The sequence below is a fragment of the Podarcis erhardii genome (assembly GCF_964252035.2).
Source record: "Podarcis erhardii genome assembly, chromosome: 11".
NCBI lineage: Eukaryota > Metazoa > Chordata > Lepidosauria > Squamata > Lacertidae > Podarcis > Podarcis erhardii.
The window spans coordinates 37,500,145-37,521,292 of record NC_138501.1 but is presented as its reverse complement, the minus strand read 5'-3'; the positions used below and the strand labels follow the sequence as shown (position 1 = coordinate 37,521,292).

Here is a 21,148-nt window from a genome sequence, read left to right as displayed (position 1 = left end):
GAAGGTCCATCATTAAAATCATTTCAAACTACAAAGACTTAAATAAGATATTGAACCAGTAGGAGAAGGAATTGGGTATAGCCTGAGAGCAGCTGAATGCTTACAAAGATAGTCTGCGTGACTCACTCTGTCTCGATACCTATCTCAATAGCAGCAGTGTTTCATTGAAGTCTAGAACTGCAGGCCAATCTATGACTGAAACAAACAGGGAAATAGATGGGCTAATGCTGATGCTCTGCACCTCACAGTCTGGGTCAAAAGAAAGGCGCCAGGAGAAAATGGCTTGGAAGAATGCCAGAAGCAATAATACCTTGGATATCCGCTTGCAATGTGCACATGGCCGCAAGATAGTAAAAGGGAAAAGGGGGAAAGAAACATACACACATGCTGATGCGGCAATAAATCTGTTAGTCTTTAAGGTGCCACAACATTTTGTTGTCCTTGATGCAAGGGATTAAAAGAAGTTACCCCTCTGGGCCAGGGTTTGCCTGCTGTTCTGCAAGCTCTCTTGACCCATCCCCAAACCGCTCTTTAGCCAATCCGCTAAGCCTTGTCATAAATGCATACTCATCAGACATGACTAATTTCTGGTTTCTTCAGAGGCTGCTCTGTTCTCCAGTTTGCGCCATTTCCCCCCCTGCCACACAATGAAGCTGGCTCCATCTAGCAGCAGCTGTGTGACAATTATGGAAAAGTGTCTGCAACATCAAAGAGCAAATAACAAAGCTGGCTTAAAAGAAAGGCCACCTCATTACTGTTTGACAAGTCAGCTCGTGATGGCTCTTTGGAGATGTTACTTTTGACTAACTGAGAAAAAAAATGGGGGCAGCAGATTTTAATTAACTTTTTAAACTGCATATATGTATGTCATTCCTGAAGAGGTGTTCCATTCTGTGTGAGAAAGATGGGAGAATGCTTCTTCTAAGTTGATGTCTTCTGTGTGCATCATCTAACAGCAAAGTATGGTTTTCCTCTTTAAAACTATTATTTTTCTAATGCAAAAATTTATGCAGATTTAATAAATCAAATCACCTTTGAAGGCCAGTTCCCCCTTTTCTCATGCACAGGAAACAATACTTCCCTCATTCAACATCTAAACATCTTTATACGTACTCACAGTAAAAATTACTTTAAAAGAAAAAATACAATCTGCTGCCCTATTACAGTGGTACCTCTAGATACGAACAGGATCCGTTCCAGAGCCCCGTTCGCATCTAGAAGCAAACGTAACTAGCGATGGCACGTCTGCGTGCGTCGCTTTTTGCCACTTCTGCACATGACGTCATTTTGAGCGTCTGCACATGCGCAAGTGGCCAAACCTGGAAGTAACGCGCTCCGTTACTTCTGGGTTGCCGCGGAGCGCAACTCAAATGCGCTCAACCCGAAGCGCATTCAACCCGAGGTATGACTGTATAATCAGGGCCATATTTTTAGTTCATTAAAAATGTGAGGGGAACTCCCTTTCTTATAAGACTACTCTGAGCCCACTTAGCATTTCTGCAATGCCTCAAAGAGCTAAATATCTCCCAAACTAGACCTTGGCTTCCCTATTCAGTAGGTCTGCTTTCTGGCACAATAACAGGCTTGCTATGGTCCTCAGTACTGCTTGCAACACAGATTTCCAGCTCTTCACCACCTCCCCGACCCCCAGTCTCTTCCACGTCACTGGTAAAACAGTCACGGAAACTTGCTTCATGCTAGGGGGTCTTGCTCACACCTAATTCTGGACCTCCAAGATAATCTTCTCCTGGGACAGTATCAAAGTCTCCACTTCTGCATAATCCCCTCAAATTGTTTTTAATCAATTACTCTGATCAATTAACTAAATATTGTTGCTCTGGTTATAAATATATAAGGATAAACCCGGAAGAGAAACCTGGGGATTGACTGTCCCATCAGTATGTTGTTATCACAAACTGTTTCGGAAATTCCCGTCACTGGTGGTGGTGGCCTCGGATGGAAACAGGGACTGCGATTTGAGAAGTGCAAACGACTGCCCCTGCACTCACAGTTACTTGTACCCTGGCCACAACATTTCAGAACAAATGCAAGCACTGCAAAAGAAAATGAATGAAGCTAACGACTGAGAAAAGACACCCTACGCCCAATAGCACCATTCACAAGAAATGCTCCTGGGCTGAATCAATGGGTGAGTGGGAGTTATATCATGCAAGCAGGCTTGCCCCACCCAACATTCACATTAGATGTACAGATATTGGGTGAGAGGTAATCTGGCATCCATGATGTCAGAGGCAGAACTAATCAATGTGGATCTGCTCACATGTTGACACAGGATTATCACTGTTTCATGAAAAGGCTAATGTCTCCCTCTTTTGTCTTTCATCCTTTGTACATACTTATAATTTCACATTTTATTGTAGCCCCTTCCTCATCACGAAGGAACGCGTCAGATGTTAAGCTGCTGTTGGGCAATAAGGTTTCATGTAATATTTAAAAGAACCACAGCAATCTTTGACAAAATTCATTCTCATGTTGAATTCAATAGAAACACCGCCACCACATCAAACGATACCTGATGATGCCTCTGCTAAGGGAAAACAGATACTTTAATTGTGAAATGGGATCACCAGAATGTGTGTTTAGAGTGAGACAACAAAGTAGCCCCTGCCTCAAAAAGGGAAAGAAAAAAGAATGTAGGTTATTGTGCAGAAATGTCTAGTTGCAACCCTTCTCGACGGGAAGCAAACAGGAACCCCTTGCCATAAGAAATGATCCAGTATTGCAAAATTAAAATTAACTCTCCAGCTTCCTGCTTTCCTGTGCCCAGAGAAAATTTAAAAACCTCAATGTCTTCAAAATGATGAAATGATTTTAATATTGAATTTTTCTATTGTTGTAACGTAACTCTGGGACCACAGTGGGTGTTTACCATCTCCCCAAATCCTGGAAAGGTGTTACTACAGTATTACAGTGGTTACCAACCAAACATAACTGGTTAAGAAATGCCAGGTGTCACTGAATCCAACGTGGGCAGGAAACCCTTAGAAATGGATATAGCCATCATACAGGGAGACATTTGCTTGAAGAAGATCCTATTTATGGCATATATATATATATATATATATATTTGCTTTCGTAGATTTTCACGGGTACAGGAATGCAGGTTTTGGTGTCCTCGGGTGTCTTCCCGTGTAAAAGTTGGGGTGTCTAGGCGACGTTTCGACGAGGTCTCACTCGTCATCTTCAGGCTGGTGCTTTCGGCTTCTTGTTACTGGAACAGGGTGTTCCAGTAACAAGAAGCCGAAAGCACCAGCCTGAAGATGACGAGTGAGACCTCGTCGAAACGTCGCCTAGACACCCCAACTTTTACACGGGAAGACACCCGAGGACACCAAAACCTGCATATATATATATATATATATATATATATATATATATATATATATATATATATATATGCCCCTTTATAACCAGGCTTTTTTTGTCCCTTTCACTTCACCCCCCACCCCCAAACGCCTCCCTCCATCTCTACTGATTTGATTTCATCAGTGTTATTGTTGTATTCTGTTACATAGGTCATAGTCAACTATGTCTTACTCAGAGGAGACCCATGGAAATTAATGGCTAAGTTAGGTGCATTAATTTCAACAGGTCTGTTCTGAGTAAATCGATGGGACATGTTTTTTATGACTGAGTCCTGATTTCAACGGGTTTAAAGCAGGGCTGGCGAATCTGTGACCCTCCAGAGTTTGTGGGGCTGGAACTGTCCATGTCTTCTGGGAGTGGGGGAGCCCAACAACTTGTGGACTGCCATGGATTCCCAATCTTTACATTACTACCTTCCTCATGGCCCAGCCCATAAACTTCAGGGCATTCCAAAAAAGGATCATTATCTGTTTTCCTAGTTTTGTCTCAACACATTCTACAAATATAATACCAGATTCTTTTCTCTTTTTTTTTTCACTTGAGTGGATCTGAGGGAGGGAGTATAAATTATGCCACCGTACAAGGGATTGTTGGAGTTCATGGATATCCAAAGCTCAAAATGTATCCACAATCATTTAATTCTGTCTATTTATTCTTTAAATTCTAAAAGTCACCTGCTTTGAACTGACTCTGCTTCCATGGGGATGTTTCTAGAACGGGGGCGGGGGGGTGTTGTTTACGCCTCACTGCTGTACAATTAAATTAAATACTAAAATGGTATGAACCATCGTCAGGGCACCTTCTCACATTACAATTCTATGATTCTGTTTTCTGATGACTGGAGAAGCTTCCACAAAAATGAAAACATGGCCCCCTTGTGGTTATACAGATATACTACTGTACTACTGATGAACTTCTGTACCTATGCTTGAAATGATGGCCACCTTAGATCCTAACTAAGTGAATGGGAAGTAGCAGATCTTCCCTCCCCTCTGCTTCCTGTGGCTTCTTGAAAATCTGTTCTGGAAGGTTGGGGAACTTTCTGGAGTAGTGTGTGACATAAGAGCATAGGAAGCTCTCTTATACTGGGGCAGAAGAAGAAGAAGAGTTTGGATTTGATACCCCGCTTTATCACTACCCGAAGGAGTCTCAAAGCCGCTAACATTCTCCTTTCCCTTCCTCCCCCACAACAAACACTCTGTGAGGTGAGTGGGGCTGAGAGACATCAGAGAAGTGTGACTGGCCCAAGGTCACCCAGCAGCTGCATGTGGAGGAGCGGAGACGCGAACCCGGCTCCCCAGATTACGAGACTACCGCTCTTAACCACTACACCACACTGGCTCCCAGACAGACCATTGGTCCAACTACCTCAGTACTGTCTCCCTGAATGGCAGCAGCTCTCTAAGATTTTCAGGAAAGGAATATTCCCTGCCCTACCTGCAGATGCCAGGGATTTAACCTGGGATATTCTGCACACAAAGCAGATGATCTGGATGGGGAAGGGGAGATACCGTATTTTTCGCCCTATAGGACGCACTTTTTCCCCTCCAAAAATGAAGGGGAAATGTGTGTGCGTCCTATGGGGCGAATGCAGGCTTTCGCTGAAGCCTAGAGAGCGAGAGGGGTCGGTGCGCACTGCCCCTCTCACTCTCCAGGCTTCAGGAGAGCCGCAGCGCCAGCCCCACAAGGTCGGGGGACAGCGGGGAGGCGCAGCGCGTCTTCCCGCTGTCCCCGGACCGCTCCGGGGACAGCTGGGAGGCGCAGCGCGTCTTCCCGCTGTCCCCGGACCTGGTCTGCAGGTGGGCGGCAGGGAGAAGAGCGCTTCTCCCCGCTGCCAGTCCCGCAAGCTCCGGGGACAGCTGGGAGGCGCAGCGCGTCTTCCCGCTGTCCCCGGACCTGGTCTGCAGGTGGGCGGCAGGGAGAAGAGCGCTTCTCCCCGCTGCCTGCCCCGCAAGCTCCGGGGACAGCTGGGAGGCGCAGCGCGTCTTCCCGCTGTCCCCGGACCTGGTCTGAAGGCGGGCGGCGGGGAGAAGAGCGCTTCTTCCCGCTGCTGGCCCCACAAGCGCCTGGGGGGGAAATAATTTTTTTTCCCTTTATTTCCCCCCCAAAAAAACTTGGTGCGTCCTATGGGGCGAAAAATACGGTAAGTGAAAAATGCCCCCCAAAAAAACTTGGTGCGTCCTATGGGGCGAAAAATACGGTAAGTGAAAAATGTTGCACTACCCCTGGTTTCTCTAGCCGAGAAACAGGGTCCCAGTTTCCTCCAGAAATGGAAGGAGGCCTTGCACTCATGAAAGGCTGGTGAGGATCCAAGTTGATGCCATCTAGATGAAATTGAATTCCTGCTAACTTGAAACAGGCAGGATATATATATTCAAAGGATATATATATTCAAAGGCTTAATAATCCAAAACAGAAACCACATACTGTATATCACTCCCCAAGAGGCCAATCATGAACATGTGATTAATCTTTTGATTAAAAAGGGCTTGTGAATCATTCACTCAGATGGATTATTCCTCCAAAAAGGAAAAGGTGAAGAAAGTTTCAAATGGTAAATTGTCAAAATGACTGATCGTTGCTGAACTAACCACTCCTTCAGAATATCTAACAGCACATTGCACAAGTTGGAAATAACTCAGGGGAGGGTTACAAACGTTGTGAAGGGATAAAGGGCAAATCTATTGAATACCAGAGGGTTGGGGTATTAAATATGGAGAAGCATTTTAAAGCATAGCATGATTTAAGACTCAATCTCTCTTTCCAGGTTATTCTGGGAATAATAGTTCTATGGGGTCTCCTAACAACTCTCACCACCCTTAGCAAACTGCAATTCCCATGATTCTTTAGGGGCAGCCATGACTGTTTAAAGTGGTATGAAATGGCTTTAGATGTGTAGCGCAGATGGGGCCTAAATTAAGTTCCTTAATTTCAATGGCTCCACTCTGAATAAAACTTAACTGGATACTAGCCAATGTTTTTCATGCATGTAAGGTAATTCTACAGAATTTAGGATGACCTTTTCAGTTCTAAAAGTGCATGCTGTCTTTTACAGAAACAAGGCACAATTAACCCAGATGAAAAACTTGGAAATAATGCAGGTCTTACCCGAAGTATTTTGTTTCGTCTTATAACAGGACGTTCATCATTTACTGGTGAAACAGTCACAAATACCATTTGAGGCAAGCTTTGCTTCCACAGTTCGGTGCTGTTTGCTATGATGGTGAAATTGTCAAGTAGCTGTTCGCTATCATCATGAATATAGAAGATGAATCCTTGTTCTAGCTGAAAAGGGAGAGTAACCAAATTAAGAATCTAGCCTGTTCCAAAAATTAAACTGCAAGGATTCAACCACTACATGTACCTAAGTAACAGTCATGTTACTTTTCACATCATTCTTGTCCTGTTTTATATGCAATAAACAATACAATATACAATAATGGAAGACAATATGTTTCTTTAAAATGTGGGAGGTTTCTCATTGTCAGAAGCAACATACTGTTGAGATCAATGGAATATTGACCACTCCCAGTTATACAGTTCCCAAATAATAATCTGAACTGCTTTTTAAAGCAGTAATCTCACCTGTTTTCTGGTAAACTGAGCCAGTGCCATTCCAGGAAAGTTAGAGTTTGCAATCCGCCCATGTTTCGGTGGCTCAATCAAACCAAATTCACATTTGAGCCCTGCAAAATGGCTATTAGGGATTTTTATAACATCTTCATCCAAGACTTTCGAACCCCCTTCGGTGACTGTGAAGTTGTGTACTTCTAATGGGATCACTTTTGGAATGATGTCCACAGCAATTTCTATTCCACTGAGTCCACGAATTCCATTGGTCACGTCCAAGGAAAGCCAGTCTTGGAGTTGGCCGGAGACAGTCTGCACATATTGGATGTTACCATCATTGATATCTTCCTGGTTGAAGGACAAAAGTGGATTTTCTTCTGCTCTGAGGTAGCCTTCCTCTGATGCAAACTTCCGAAGGTACCCATACATTGGAGATGACCTTACTTTGAACTCTATCTCTGATGGCAAACTGTTTTCATGCACAACCTTGAAAAGTACATGTACAGTTCATTAAAAGCATAGAATAACCTTCTTTCTTTTAAAACAGTTTTCACATTTAATCCTTAGAAAGTACAACACAACACTCCTCCATCTATGAGATTATTCACTGAGTCTGTCCAAGGCTTTTTGTAAAGGCTGCTTGCTTGTGGAGAGTTGGTAGGGTAGAGACACACCACCATTTGGGCAGCTGTTGCTAAACTATGCATGCGTATAATCTGCATTCTGGCACAGAATACAAATGTATGAAGCTGACTTATACGGAGTCAGACTTTTGGTCCCTGTAGCCCAGTGCTGTCCATTGTGAGGGTTTCCTTTCCAGGCTCCTTTCTCCAGCACTGCTATGCGAGATCCGAATACCGTGTAGTCAGCCACTGAACTATGCTTGCCCTGCCTTTTAAAAAACAACAACCCCAAAGTATTTTAAAAATGGACCATACAATCTTTCACTTGAGAGCTCAAGCACCAATGCTTGCAAAATAGTGAACATTAAGACAAGAAGCATCACGCCTACTAATAACAGGGACAGGGACCTTTTTTTTCAGCTCATGGGTCACATTTCCACTTGGCTACACCTCTGGGTATCAGGGACTGGGCAGAGGAGGAATGGGGGAGACCGCCTCCCCAGCCTGACCCTTCCAGAGAAGAAGGAGACAGTTCAGAATTACAGCAGGGGTTTGAGGGAGGTCACAGATCAGAGGCAGATGAGGGGGGAAGCTGGGAAATAATGAGAGAGGAGGAAGAGGAAGCACCAGGGGGGCGACAGCTGATGGACACAGTGTCTTTAGAAAGCATTCCAGACCACCCCCCTCTCCAAGAACCAGGCGAGCCTTGAAAGTGGGAAAGCAAAGGGCTCAGAAGCAAAGGGCCCTCAGGGCCACCCGTAGGGGAGAAGGTGACAAATGAGGAAGTGGAAGAAAAAGGGGGTGGAGAGTCACTTGGGACAACAGCATTACTCCAAGAGGCTGCATTCCAAACATCTCTCTGTAAATATTGAATAAAAAGCAGCCGGTAAGGACTTTTCCTTGTCTTATCTGTTCCTGGCAACCTGCTGTAGGGGGATGGTTCCTTTATCACCTGACACTGGGCTTCAAAATACAGTGGTACCTTGGGTTAAGTACTTAATTTGTCCCGGAGGTCCATTCTTAACCTGAAACTGTTCTTAACCTTAAGCACCACTTTAGCTAATGGGGCCTCCCACTGCTGCCGCGCCGCCGGAGCACAATTTCTGTTCTCATCCTGAAGCAAAGTTCTTAACCTGAGGTACTATTTCTGGGTTAGTGGAGTCTGACTGAAACCTGAGGCGTATGTAACCTGAAGCGTATGTAACCCGAGGTACCACTGTATATTGTTAAAATGATTAGACAACTTCAGCTTACCAGCAATTTCCCTTTAGTGATCTTGACTGGTTTCCCTTCCTCAACCAAAAGTCTGCCGTGATTTATGATCACTGGTGGACGCTGATGACTTTCCAAGAATATGCGGATGTTCATTTCGGCATCCAACTGGGCACCTTTAGCATAAACTGTAAAGTTAAACGTGTCAACCAAATTGTTACTATCATCATGTCTATACGTCACGTGCCTTACTTTGAGGTCATGCTGAGTGAAAGTGCCCACTGCTAAATCATTTACCAAGACCTGTCCATACTTTGGAGGTAAAGAGACCTCAAACGTAATTTCGTGTTCACTTCTAATATCTTGGTTCGTGGCAGCGCTCAAGTTAGCTGTGGTGATCACTCCCTCTTGTCCTTTCTGGATCAACAACCCAGTGTTGTTTGCTAGACGGACGTAAGGGTCGGAAGCACTTACTTCAAGAAGTGAGGAAGTATAATGCTTCCCATCAGTTACAAACAGCACAAAGCGACCGTAGTCTGCCCCACGATGCATAAACAGGACTCGCCTTTCTGCCAGGTCCTCTTGCTTAAACTGATACAGCCTACGAGACGTTTCATTGACGAAAACCAAGTCTCCATTAGGAATGCCACGCCTGGTGTACAATAACTGATTATCATCAAAATCAGTATCGGGATCATGGTAACAAAGGTCAGCCAAGGTCAGCAGTTTCTTTCCATTCTTAACAACATGAAATACCTTATCTATGACACGAAGTGGTTTCTCATCATTTTTCAGCTTGACAGAAATGTTAAATTTGATCTCTGCCGATAAAGGGGGTTCCATTTCTGAGTCTGAGCTCACCTTTTCCTCCGACTCCTTGGCAGTTGCTGTGATATGGATTTCATCATATTGCGTCTCAGAATCATCGTGTGCATACATGAGATATCTACCAACTATATCCAGATCTGTGAAACTGCTAATGTTATTGTTACTTTCCTGGGAATCTGAAAGATTAATAAGCATCAACTTTCCATGACGTGGACTCTTTGTAACTTTATACTGGAAGGTGTTATTGGCGAAGGTTTGTGCAAATAATTCTGATTTCGTGATCAGTTTCCCTTCACCCTCAGTAACACTGAGGCCATTGTTCGTCAAAAGAATGTTTCGTGGGTCTGCTTTAATGCTGATTCTGAAATCATAGATATTTGATTCCACATATTTTGTAGAAATTAAGAATCGAAACGAGTCTTCCGTTTCTTCGCGGGGCCACTCGGTTAACTGATATTCTACATTATAATCAGAAATGTCCTGCTGGCTAAATGCTGAATTTATTTGCAAAGGTGTGTTATAAAGCAGAAGGTTTCCTTTCTCAGGCAAGGACTGCAACTTGTAATAAAGTTCATTTCCTGGCACTTCTACTTTTCCTATCACAGCAAGAAGATGATCTGAGCTAAGGTACTCCCTCTTTGATTTGTCAATTACCAGTGGCACATGTCTCAATAAATTGTACTTCAACCATTTCACCATGACCGGGAACAGAAACTCTTCACTTCTTTTACTGCCAATGCTAACTTTAAATTTAAAGTGTTCAAGGGGATTATCTTGCAGAATCTCTTTGAAGGTAGAAGCGTATCTCACGCGGCCACGTTCAATGGAGCGTTGAGAAAAGGAGTTTGCCTCTTTCCATTCTCCACCGGCTTGCTGTCTCTGAATTTCCCCATAACGGGGCGGCTCTGTGATCTCGTATCGTATATCCAGCTCTTGTTGGAAGGCATTTGTTTCGATGGCCAGATTGCTGGGTCTGATCAAGGCTGCTTCGCCTTGTAGCGTATCCACCCCCGTGTTGTTGACCAACTTATACTCTAAGGGAACTGCCATGACACGCAACACAACCGTGTTGCTGACTTTTTCCCCATCGCTCGCTCGCAGAACAATCCTGGAGTTTTTGGCTCCAGTGTGGACAAAGAAAACATTACCATTTTGTAAGTCTCTGTAAGGAAAGGCAGTAATGGCCTTGCCAGGCATCTTGGAATTTTCTAGAAATCCAGCATCTGCACTCAGGACTGTAATACTGAGATCTGCAGCACTTGTATCATCATCCAAAATATTTATTGCATCTACACCCAGGCATTTCTTTGAGTGCTCAAAAAGAAGAAACAAGTTTCCATTGGGGAGTGTGAGCTCTGGAGCATCATTTATTGGCTTCACCGTAATGGTGAACATGTAGTTCTTGTTTCCTTGCAAATATGGAGGCATCTCTTTTTTACCGCTCGTAGAAACTGAGAAAGTAAAATAATCATAGCTTTCCTCAGAGCCATCGTGGACGTACAGAACTCTGCCTTGCCATAAATCTAGCATGGTGAATGTAGACTCTTCCTGCTCTGGCTCAACATCCAACCTCAAATAGCCATGAGATGGCTGGTCTTTAACTTTAAAAAGGATTTGCGACTGCCGAATCCCTAATTTCCTGAATTCGATGTTGACTTTAATGTGCTTAGATTCAAGCGCTGCTTGCCCACCCTCTGGAACAATCAAGTTGTTTACAACTACAAAGTGGTTGTGACTCTCTTTCCCGTGGAGTTTGGATGCTACAGCACTGACAGCAGACATGGAAGCTGCTGTTCCAACAGGTTGTTTTTCAGGCGCTACAACTGGATTTGTACTAAAGGCGCTCTTGGTTTTGCAGCCTGGTGAAATATCCTTAGTCACAAGAACATCCTTCAAGGATTTCCTTTCCGAGTTAATTTTCAAATCTCTCAAGCAGCCTCTGAATGATCCCCCTTGAGCATATCTCCCAGAAAGTGAGGTTAACCCCAGCTTCAGCATTCTGGCACGGATAATATCATTCACTCCACCGATATAAAAGGCCTCCTTGAGGACAGGAAGCTTAGTGTGCGAGAGTAATGATTTTTTCACTGTTTCCTTGCCTAGCATGAGTTCAATATATTTTGCAGAGATTTTCAGTTTGACAGAGTGCCACTGGCTATCATTGACAGGGCTAAGGGAAGAAAGCTGAAATCTGTTCTTTCCCTTTCCAAGATGAGCTTTAATTAGACCATTTTCAATTTCCATTCCAACGAAGTCTCCTGCTGGACCGGAACTATACAGCAGCAAGCCTCTCTGAGCTGTGGTCTGCACTGTACACTCAAAGACCCTTTCAGTCTGGGTGTTCCAAAGTGGAAAAGAAACATACGACTTCGAGCTAAAGAAACTAATAGGTTCCTCTTCGCCTGCAAAAAATTCATCGCTGCAGCCCAGTGACACTTCGTGGACATTTTTAAACCTAGGAGAAGGTCTCAGGGATGACAGGATGTCATGCTGGTTAAATATCACATCTTCAATGCATCCTCGGAAATTTGTTTGTGCGCCATCGAGGTAAGGAACATCAAGGTCACCACGTCCGCCAACATAGAGGCCGTGCTGAAAGTTTAGTTCAGACAGGACACCGGGCAATTTTGTGGCAGCTTGATCGTTTTTGTTAGTCACCAGTATAACATTATCTCTTTCACAATGGACTTCTATAAGGTGCCGCGTTAAATCATTCAGCTGGGAACTTCCTTGGGAACGGAGGACTTGTTCTCCTGCTCCAAGATTGATTCTCACCTACAGAAAAAAGGATATAGTTTTAATTATTCCAGTGAGTGAGTTTTCCAGCATTAAGGAAAAGCTAACAAACAGCATAAGCACAACAATTTCTAATCAGGAGTAGGTCCTACTGGGTTCGATGGGTCTTACTCCTAGGTAGGTGCACTTAAGATTGCAGCTTAAACTAACTGCATGCATGAAACATAGATATAGATATGAGGCAACTCTTGGGATCAGTGCAGACACCTTGCCTTTAAAAGAAACAGATCTTCAAAGTTGCCTACCCCCTACACTAAGTCATAGTTTAGCATTGCATCTGAATCAGACTAGGATAATAAAGGAAATAACTTGCCTTAAGCACTTTAAAACAAAGTAGAAAGGTGGTAAATAAATATTTCAGATCAATCGATAGGCATTTCAAGTGCATGATGCAATCTTAGCCCTGATCACTTAACTGCAATTTAAACCATGCTTTCTGTATTATTTATGCATTTACAAATATAATGTCATCCATGTTCATGGCATTTTATCCTTGTCACATGAACTGTATGAATTAGCGCTGGTAAAGCTCAAGATGACCTTATCTTCCCATTTTCTTTTTGGGTTGCCATTTGAAAAAGAGTAGCCACAGAACTTTAGAATGCAAAGTCCTTTGGATCAGGACGTAATACGTAATGCAGCTCTGAAAACTCCGCAAAGTCAGTTGACGCCATACAAATGAATCATAAAATGCGCCATCTACATTTTCCCCTCCAAAACCTCCTGCAGTCATTCAACTGGCACCACCTCACCCAAGCAGCCATGGCCTTATGTGAATGACTGTAGGTCCTAACCACTTTCAAAGCATCCCTGTCCGTACCATGAAACAACGCTCTTATTCTAGAAGAACAGATGGCTTATAGTTGAAAGGTCCTAGAAACAGCATTCCGCTTCATGATGAGAAGGAAAGGTGTCAATAGTTGCTCCAGTATACGTATCTAGTGCTCGTGTGAATTGTCAAGGGCATAAGAAGTCTTTTGTGCCTTGGTCCTAATAGGTAAAGGTAAAGGGACCCCTGACCATTAGGTCCAGTTGTGGCCAACTCTGGGGTTGCGGCGCTCATCTCGCTTTATTGGCCAAGGGAGCCGGCGTACAGCTTCCGGGTCATGTGGCCAGCATGACTAAGCTGCTTCTGGCAAACCAGAACAGTGCACGGGAATGCCATTTACCTTCCCGCCGGAACGGTACCTATTTATCTACTTGCACTTTGACGTGCTTTCGAACTGCTAGGTTGGCAGGAGCAGGGACCGAGCAACGGGAGCTCACCCTGTCACGGGGATTCGAACCACCAACCTTCTGATCGGCAAGTCCTAGGCTCTGTGGTTTAACCCACAGCGCCACCCGCGTCCCATTTGGTCCTAATATTGAGATATAAATACACCATAGAATCTGCTCCTATAGCTTTAATTTCAATCAAATGGAGCCTGCATTACCTAATGCTGGAAGGCCCAGAACTCATGCTTTCTGTGCTTGAAGCCTCAGGTTTAATGCCTGGCATTGCCAGTTAAAAAGGATCTCAGTGGCCTTCAGGAATGGCCAAACTGGTAAGGCGGTGCCATGGAGCAACCCCACTGCTGCCAGAACCATTGCTGTTTACCTGAATGGCGTGTGGGCAAAGCAGAGCAATGGCAAGGTCAGGCTGCATGGCCCACTGGCAGAATCAATCCAGCACTCTTGTATAGCCCGGACCCTGCTGATACCTTGCCTCCTTCCCATATAGTCCAGGTAAGAAGCAGCAATGCCAGTGTTGGGAGGGTAGTTCCAACCAACAACAGCTCCTCCTGGTGGTCTTGCTGGAGAATGTCCCTGCCTCAGACCTTGGAGAGCCACTCCCAAAACCAAAGCAAATGAGCCACAATCAAAAGGAAATGGAAAGTTCAGGTCGTTTTTGGTTTTACCAGTGCTGGCATATGTAATTTTTGTCACGGAGGACCTTCTGTTCCCTCAAAATTGGCAGTGCTTAGTTAGACAGGCAAATTGTCTGGCTCATAAGACATCTTTGTTCGCATATAATCTTACCTGCACATTTCCGGAATGTAGTTCCACCAAAAAATAAATGTCTTTTCCTGCAGCGAGAAAAAGTAACCCATCTGGTCTGCTTGTTTGAAAACGTAATTTCAGTGAAGTTGTTGAGGACGATTCGGCAATGTTTAAATGCACATAGCTTTCGCCGTAAAATGATACTAAAAAGCAAAGATCAGAAGAGAACATTATTGCACGCTTGCCTATAAATAATGGATTCCACACATTATATGCAGATGGTGCACCTAGCAGTAAAAAATGTGTAGAATTCATTCTTCCTCCCAGTCCACAAGCTTTATGGCTTGCACAATGTTTACTATGAGTTTGTGTTCTACATTCTACCACCATTAACAGCATAGGTTGTGATGTGGTGAGCTCCCTAATCCTGACAGGCTTAAGGAGTGGCAGTTTCTAGAGTGGCAGCTTTTGTCAAACAAGGAAGAATAGAAAGAGGCTTCAGAAGCGAGTAGGGTCCCTCTACCAGCACAGAGGAGATTAGTATGCTGGGGAGAAATCTAGGTTAGTATTCTCCTTGCCATGATAGCTTCCCATGAACAAGGAGATGTGGTTAATCAGGATCTTTCGTCCATGCACACCACCACCACTTGCATTCAGAAATGGTAGAATCCTTTTTCAGAATGTGGAGCTCAGTCCTTGGAGTCACTGCAAGTCAGCCAGGTTTGCAGAACCACAATTTCCCATTACGTCTGAACTGTAACCATGGTTCAGTCTCTACTGTTATGTTGTGCTTAGACAAACAAAAAAGAAATCTGCCTGGCCACAGCGCACATCTGCTTACATGAGTTAAAAGGAAATAAATTGTTTCTTCTTTTAGTCAAATATATATAGGCATAATGCATCATGTTTTTAATGAATTTTATTTATCAACCAGCCACCCCAAAGACTTGGGTCAAATAACCTCAGAAAAACAAAATAAACCCCACCAATCTCATTTCCCCATCTGTTGCTGATTTAACTCTCCCAAAGACTGTCTGAAAGCCAAGCAGGTAGGTTTGGAAATACAACGCATTTGAAATATGGGAAGCAATTTATTTTTTAATCATATATGCTGTGGCCTTTATATGTGCAAAGCGCTTTGCAACCATTTCTTTTCTGTGCTATTTCATTCTCTTTCACAGAAGACAGAGGAGATTACAAGTATGTGGCGAAAGGTGGTCTCCTAAATAATCATGCCTCGGCTAGTTTACTTGTTTTATAGGTCTCACAGAAGCTGTTTGTTAGGAGACTGGTTAACGATGCAGCTGCACCTCATAGCTCTGAACGGATCTTTTTTTACTGCATAACAGCAACCAGGATAATAAAACCCTCTAGTGAGTACGTTGCAAATGAATGGCATTTGCAAATCTCCAAAACACTACCATAATAACAGTAATCAGTGCTTCGAGAGAGAGGTTGCCTGCCACCTGCAGCTGTTTTTCCTCCAGTGGAAAAATGTCAGGGGCATTGAAGGAAATAAAAATGGTGGTTCCCCAGCATCTATTACAGGCTTATATTACATTACAGTCCACAGAGGACAGGCCCAGGTTACAAGGGAACTAGGCCCAGGGCCCCTCAAGCTTGAAGCCTGCCCAGATGTGTACCTGTGTGCATACAATGTGCACCTGACTCATGTTAGTCTGTAAGGTGCCATAGGAAGCCTCTCTGCTGTTTTGGTTGCAACACAAAGAAGAGCTGAAAGTGGTCTACATCCAACCAAGCTGCCTCAGGTCTACCTGCCTGGTCCTCCTGCACTCCCAAACTGGACTTCAAGCATCATTCTAGCATGTTTCAAAATAACAGCAAAGCAGAAATTAAAAAAATATAAAATACTCAAAAGAAAACGTTTACAAAGCAATCCTGGGGATGCCTATCCAAAAATAGGGTCAAGGAAAATTCAGTGAGTCTTAAACCTCAGCAAATGTTCACAGGGTTGCAAATGCCTTGTAACATACAGTTAATATAGGATGGAACAAAAACTATGCCATCTTACATCCCTACCCATGACATTTTTGGTTTGTTTTAGTGCTAAGACGTTCTAACACAAGGTATCAATTTGGCTGAAGAAAATTGGCCAGTTGCCTATTCTGGATAGGGTTGTGCACACCCTGAAGGAACAGGCTTGCAGTTTGGGGGTGCTTCTGGCTCCAGCTGTGTCACCAGAGAGGCTCAGGTAGCCTCAATGGCTAGAAGTGCCTTTTACCAACTGAGCCTGGCTTGACAGTTATGGCCATTATTGGAGCGGGAAAGTCTTGTCACCGTAGTTCATGTGTTGGTTTGCTTCCAGACAGGATTACTGCAATGCGCTTTATGTGGGGCTTCCCTCATGCTTCATCAAGAAGCTGCAGTTAGTGCAGAATGCTGCAGCACAATAGCTAACAGGAGTGAGGTCTTGCAGCGTATAGAACACCTGCGCTCAGAGGTCTGCCCATTTGCTACCAGATTGCGCTCAAGGTGTTAGGTAAGGTAAAGGGACCCCCGACCGTTAGGTCCAGTTGTGACCGACTCCGGGGTTGCGGCACTCATCTCGCTTTATTGGCCGAGGGAACCGGCGTACAGCTTCCGGGTCATGTGGCCAGCATGAGTAAGCCGCTTCTGGCAAACCAAAGCAGCGCACGGAAACGCCGTTTACCTTCCCGCCGGAGCAGTACCTATTCATCTACTTGCACTTCGTGCTTTCGAACTGCTAGGTTGGCAGGAGCAGGGACCGAGCAACAGGAGCTCACACCATTGCAGGGATTCGAACCACCGACCTTCTGATCGGCAAGTCCTAGGCGCTGTGGGTTAAACCCAAGATGTTACTATTAGTGCCCTTAACAACTTGGGAGCAGTTCACCTACGAGATCGCCTGACCTACATGTACCCCATTTGACTGCTTTGATCAGTGGAATTGGCACTAATACAGGTGCCACATAACACCCATTTGTAAGCACTTGATCGTTTAGTGTGAATTAATAAAACAGTAACTTGCCAATTTACTACAGCCACTTTTCCTATCAGCAACTCTCATAATAGAAATCCACAATGCTCTTTTTTCAATGATGTTTTAAAAGCCAATTTGAGGTATAGGGCTGGGGAGGAAGCTCAGAGGCATGTACCTCTGAATCACGTCCAAAGGGTGCAATCTAAATCCCATTACTGTCAGTGAAAAAACTACTATTGATTTCAAGTGTTTTGATTTGCTTCCAAAACCTTTTAATGATGTGTGATTTTAAAAAAATGCAGCATAAATACTAAAGATCAAAGAGGCAATACATCTTCTGTCCTTTATGGTCAAATAGCTAAAGCCTCATCTATCATACTGTAAGGCTCAGCATGAATTAATTTAGAATCTAATTATTCAGAAATCTGATCCTGCAAGTTCTTTTCCTGGAATGGAGAACTGCAAGATGAACAGCTCAGCCTGCAAACCAGTTTGAACAGAGCACTTGCCTTAAGCCTGATGTCATCCTGTTGAAGACTACTCTGAAGTAATTCCAAAAGCCTCAGATTGCTTCAAAGTATGGCTTTTAAGGGACTTACCTGGCAAGGTAAATAAGCTTGAAGTCGCACAAAGTTATCCATTAGGTAGAGTCCTGTGAAACTCAAATACTTGCTAATCTTGGTAACACAACTTGTCCAATAAAAGGGCACTGACGGGGTGGGGGGGGGCAGGTATAGTGTGATGCAGGAGAAACTTATGTCAACATCTTGCCTGGTACATGGGTTTCCAAACTTGATGTAATGCACTGTGCTAGATGCTGGTACACTGCAAAAAGGTGGTAGTCACTTCATTGCATTCCACTGCTGATGACATTGATATCATCCTTGGTTGTCAAAAGGCAACCAAAGTACCAGAATGGGGGGGGGGGGAGAGAGAGAGCACTTGCCATCTCTTTCCACTCTTTGGCTCAGCAGATTATTTCTCAGGTTCTAGCAGGATTCTACTCCAGAAATTAGTTATTATGTTAGGTCTTAGTCTTTGAGCACGAGAAGCAATATACCTGAGATTAAGGTCCCGGTTTACAAACCAAGTTTTGTTTCCGCACTGGTGTGTGCGTGTGTCTATTTATCCAATCTCCCATTTCAGTAAGAAGTTTTGCATCCAAACTATTGGCGTTAACAATACTATACAGCCAAGCTGCAGGTTGCTTTGGTTGTAAAACTTGTTGAAGCTCCCAGGAGAGACATGCGTCTTCTTTGTTTTCTTTTAGCTTCGATTACAAGCCTGGGCACCTGGCACGCATCGTGCCCCCAAACTATCATTTCGTGCGCGCCTTCCCCTCCCGCCTCCTCCAGCCGAGTGTCTGCTGCCAGGCTACAGCGGGCACGAGCCGCAGCCCTCGAGGGCCAGCCTGCGCCATGCGCCGCATTCTTGCAAAATGCAACCGGGACTGGCCAATCGCTCGCAGAGGCCGACGGGTGGGAGCGCAGAGCGGGGAGCCAAAGGGAGGAGCCGCGCGAGCCCTCGGCAAAGGTAGCTCTGCAAGTCCGTAGAAGCCGCGCGGCCCAGATCCGCCCGCGCAGCCCCCACCTTCCCTCCTCGTCCCCGGACTTTTTTTTTTTGCGACGGCGGGGAAAGGGGGTGTCGCGGGCACCCCCAAGCAGGCAGCGTGGTTTCTGACCCTACCTGCCAGCGCCTCTCGGCTAAGGGAGAGCAGCAGCAGCAGCCACAGGGCGCTCCCTGAAGCCCAGCCCGGGGCCATGCCGCCCCGTCTCCGGGGAAAGGGGAGCAGGCGACGGGAGGCCCCCGGGAGCGGCGCCCGCTTGCAGCGCCAGGGAGTGGGAGCTCCGCCCGCCGACAGCTGCCGCCTCTGCTGCTGGCGGGCTTGTTGCTCAGGTCAGGTTACACAGCAGAGGGGCGAGGAAAGGGGGAGAGCGGGGCGGGCGGGCGGGCGGGCGGTGCAGAGATTGGGCTCCTCGCCAGGTCTTTCCCAGAACAAATGGGCTACACTTCTGGACTGCCTTTGGGCCTGGGCTCAGCCCCGGAACCTTTTCTTCTTGTAAGGGCAAGCCTGGTTCTAAAGGGAGCGAAGTCAAAGGACGCGGCATCCTGTTGTTGTTACTGTTATCATCACCGTCCTCTTATAATAAAACACTACAGCATGGCTGGACAGAGGGTTACTGGGAGAGCAACAGGTTGCAAAGTTACAGCCTCAGCTGTGGGTTGTTCACTAGATCAGTGGTTTTCAACTTGGTCAGAGGTTCCATGGGCAACACTGATGGTCAGGGGTGCCATGGACAACACTGGCCTCTGGGCCTCCTTCCTTCCTTCCTTCTTTCCTTCTCTCTCTCCTCTGATGCCCTCTTGCATCTCTGCCTTCCAAAGGTTTGCACAGTTGTTTGTTGCAGCAGCCCTGGCTACAAGCGCCCTGGGCAAATGGTGCCTCCGGGGCTGGCCAGGGGGCACTGGTTGACAGGAGCTGAGGTGGCCTCCGATTAAGCAAGCAGGCGAGGGAGCCTAGCCACCAGTCCTCCAGCCCTTGCTGTTGTCTGTTTATTCCCAACAGCACGTCCAATCCCACACCCCTGTGGGGCAGTGGAAGGAGGCACCTCTCTCTGTGGTAGCGAGGAAGCTCAGAGACCAGGGGTGGCAGCAGTAGCTGCCCAGAGGACTCCCAAGGAGAGGAGGCTGAGGGAACACTCCACAAAGAAGGGTCTTCAAAACAGGGTGAGAGACTGCCAGCTCTGCAGGCAAGGGGTGACATAACTGGGCTCCTGAGCCCCACAGGGGTGCCGCAGAAAGAATGTACAGTGGTACCTCGGTTTACAAACTTAATCCGTTCCAGAAGTCCGTTCTTAAACCAAAACTGTCCTTAAACCGAGGTGCGCTTTCCCTAATGAGGCCTCCCGGTGCCCTTCAACCGTTCAGATTCTGTTCTTAGACCAAGGTAAAGTTGGCAAACCAGGACACTACTTCCGGTTTTGCGGAGTTCTTAAACCAAATCGTTCGTAAACAGGACTGTTCTTAAACCGAGTTACCACTGTAGTTTGTCAAGAGAGCCGTGGTATCAAAAAGGTTGAAAACCTCTGCACTAGATAGCTGAATGTAGTCCATTGGTAAACCACTGTTGATCATCTACCTGTCCCTGCTCAAAAATATGTGACAGACTGTAAGGGGCCATAATAATAATAATAATAATAATAATAATAATAATAATAATAATAGATCTTCGAATTCAGGTGGTTCAAAGCAGCCAGTGTCATTTATCTTCATACAATTGCATTTCTCACAATTCATGAAGAATCTCCCATTGTTATACACCTTCCACCTTTGAATTTTCATGCTAAAGCTGTCACCTGATTAAATACTTCTCAGTCCATCAGTTGCCCAGGTTTTTAACTGATTAATCATTTAACAACCTATTAAATTGACGTAAGATTTCTTGTGGATACAAAATAATTTTGAAGGAGAAGGTGAACTCTGGGGGTGGGGGCAGGCAGATGCCTCTTCTGTGATAACCGCCCACCATGTTTTTCATAAGTATGTGCATTAAAAATAATTCAATTTTTAAAAATCAACATTAAAAAAAATATCAGTCTAACCAATTTGTTGCTGCATTCTGATGTATTTCTGCTCAGAAATAAGCACCACATAATAGGAGCCAACTCCCAGCCCACCACCCAATAAATTATTTGAGGGGTCTGGGTCCCCACAGAGTTTATAGGCATTGCCATTCAAATGGTGTGTGTGCACCACATAATGTGATCAATTATGTGAGGTGGAGCTTACC

General features: G+C 45.1%; 1 protein-coding gene across 1 annotated transcript in view; it reads right to left on the bottom strand.

Annotated features, from left to right (window-relative positions):
• Window positions 1–19,543, bottom strand: part of LOC309352680 (chondroitin sulfate proteoglycan 4-like) — a 37,427-nt gene extending 17,884 nt beyond the window's left edge. The window contains exons 1-5 of the mRNA XM_081881329.1: window positions 19,045–19,543; window positions 14,436–14,599; window positions 8,835–12,395; window positions 6,973–7,443; window positions 6,496–6,672 (exon numbers count right to left, since the gene is read on the bottom strand). Of these exons, the coding sequence (XP_081737455.1) occupies window positions 6,496–6,672; window positions 6,973–7,443; window positions 8,835–12,395; window positions 14,436–14,599; window positions 19,045–19,120 (4,449 nt within the window). The 5' untranslated portion in view covers window positions 19,121–19,543. The remainder of the gene's footprint in view (window positions 1–6,495; window positions 6,673–6,972; window positions 7,444–8,834; window positions 12,396–14,435; window positions 14,600–19,044) is intronic.
• Between the last annotated feature and the right edge of the window lie 1,605 nt (window positions 19,544–21,148).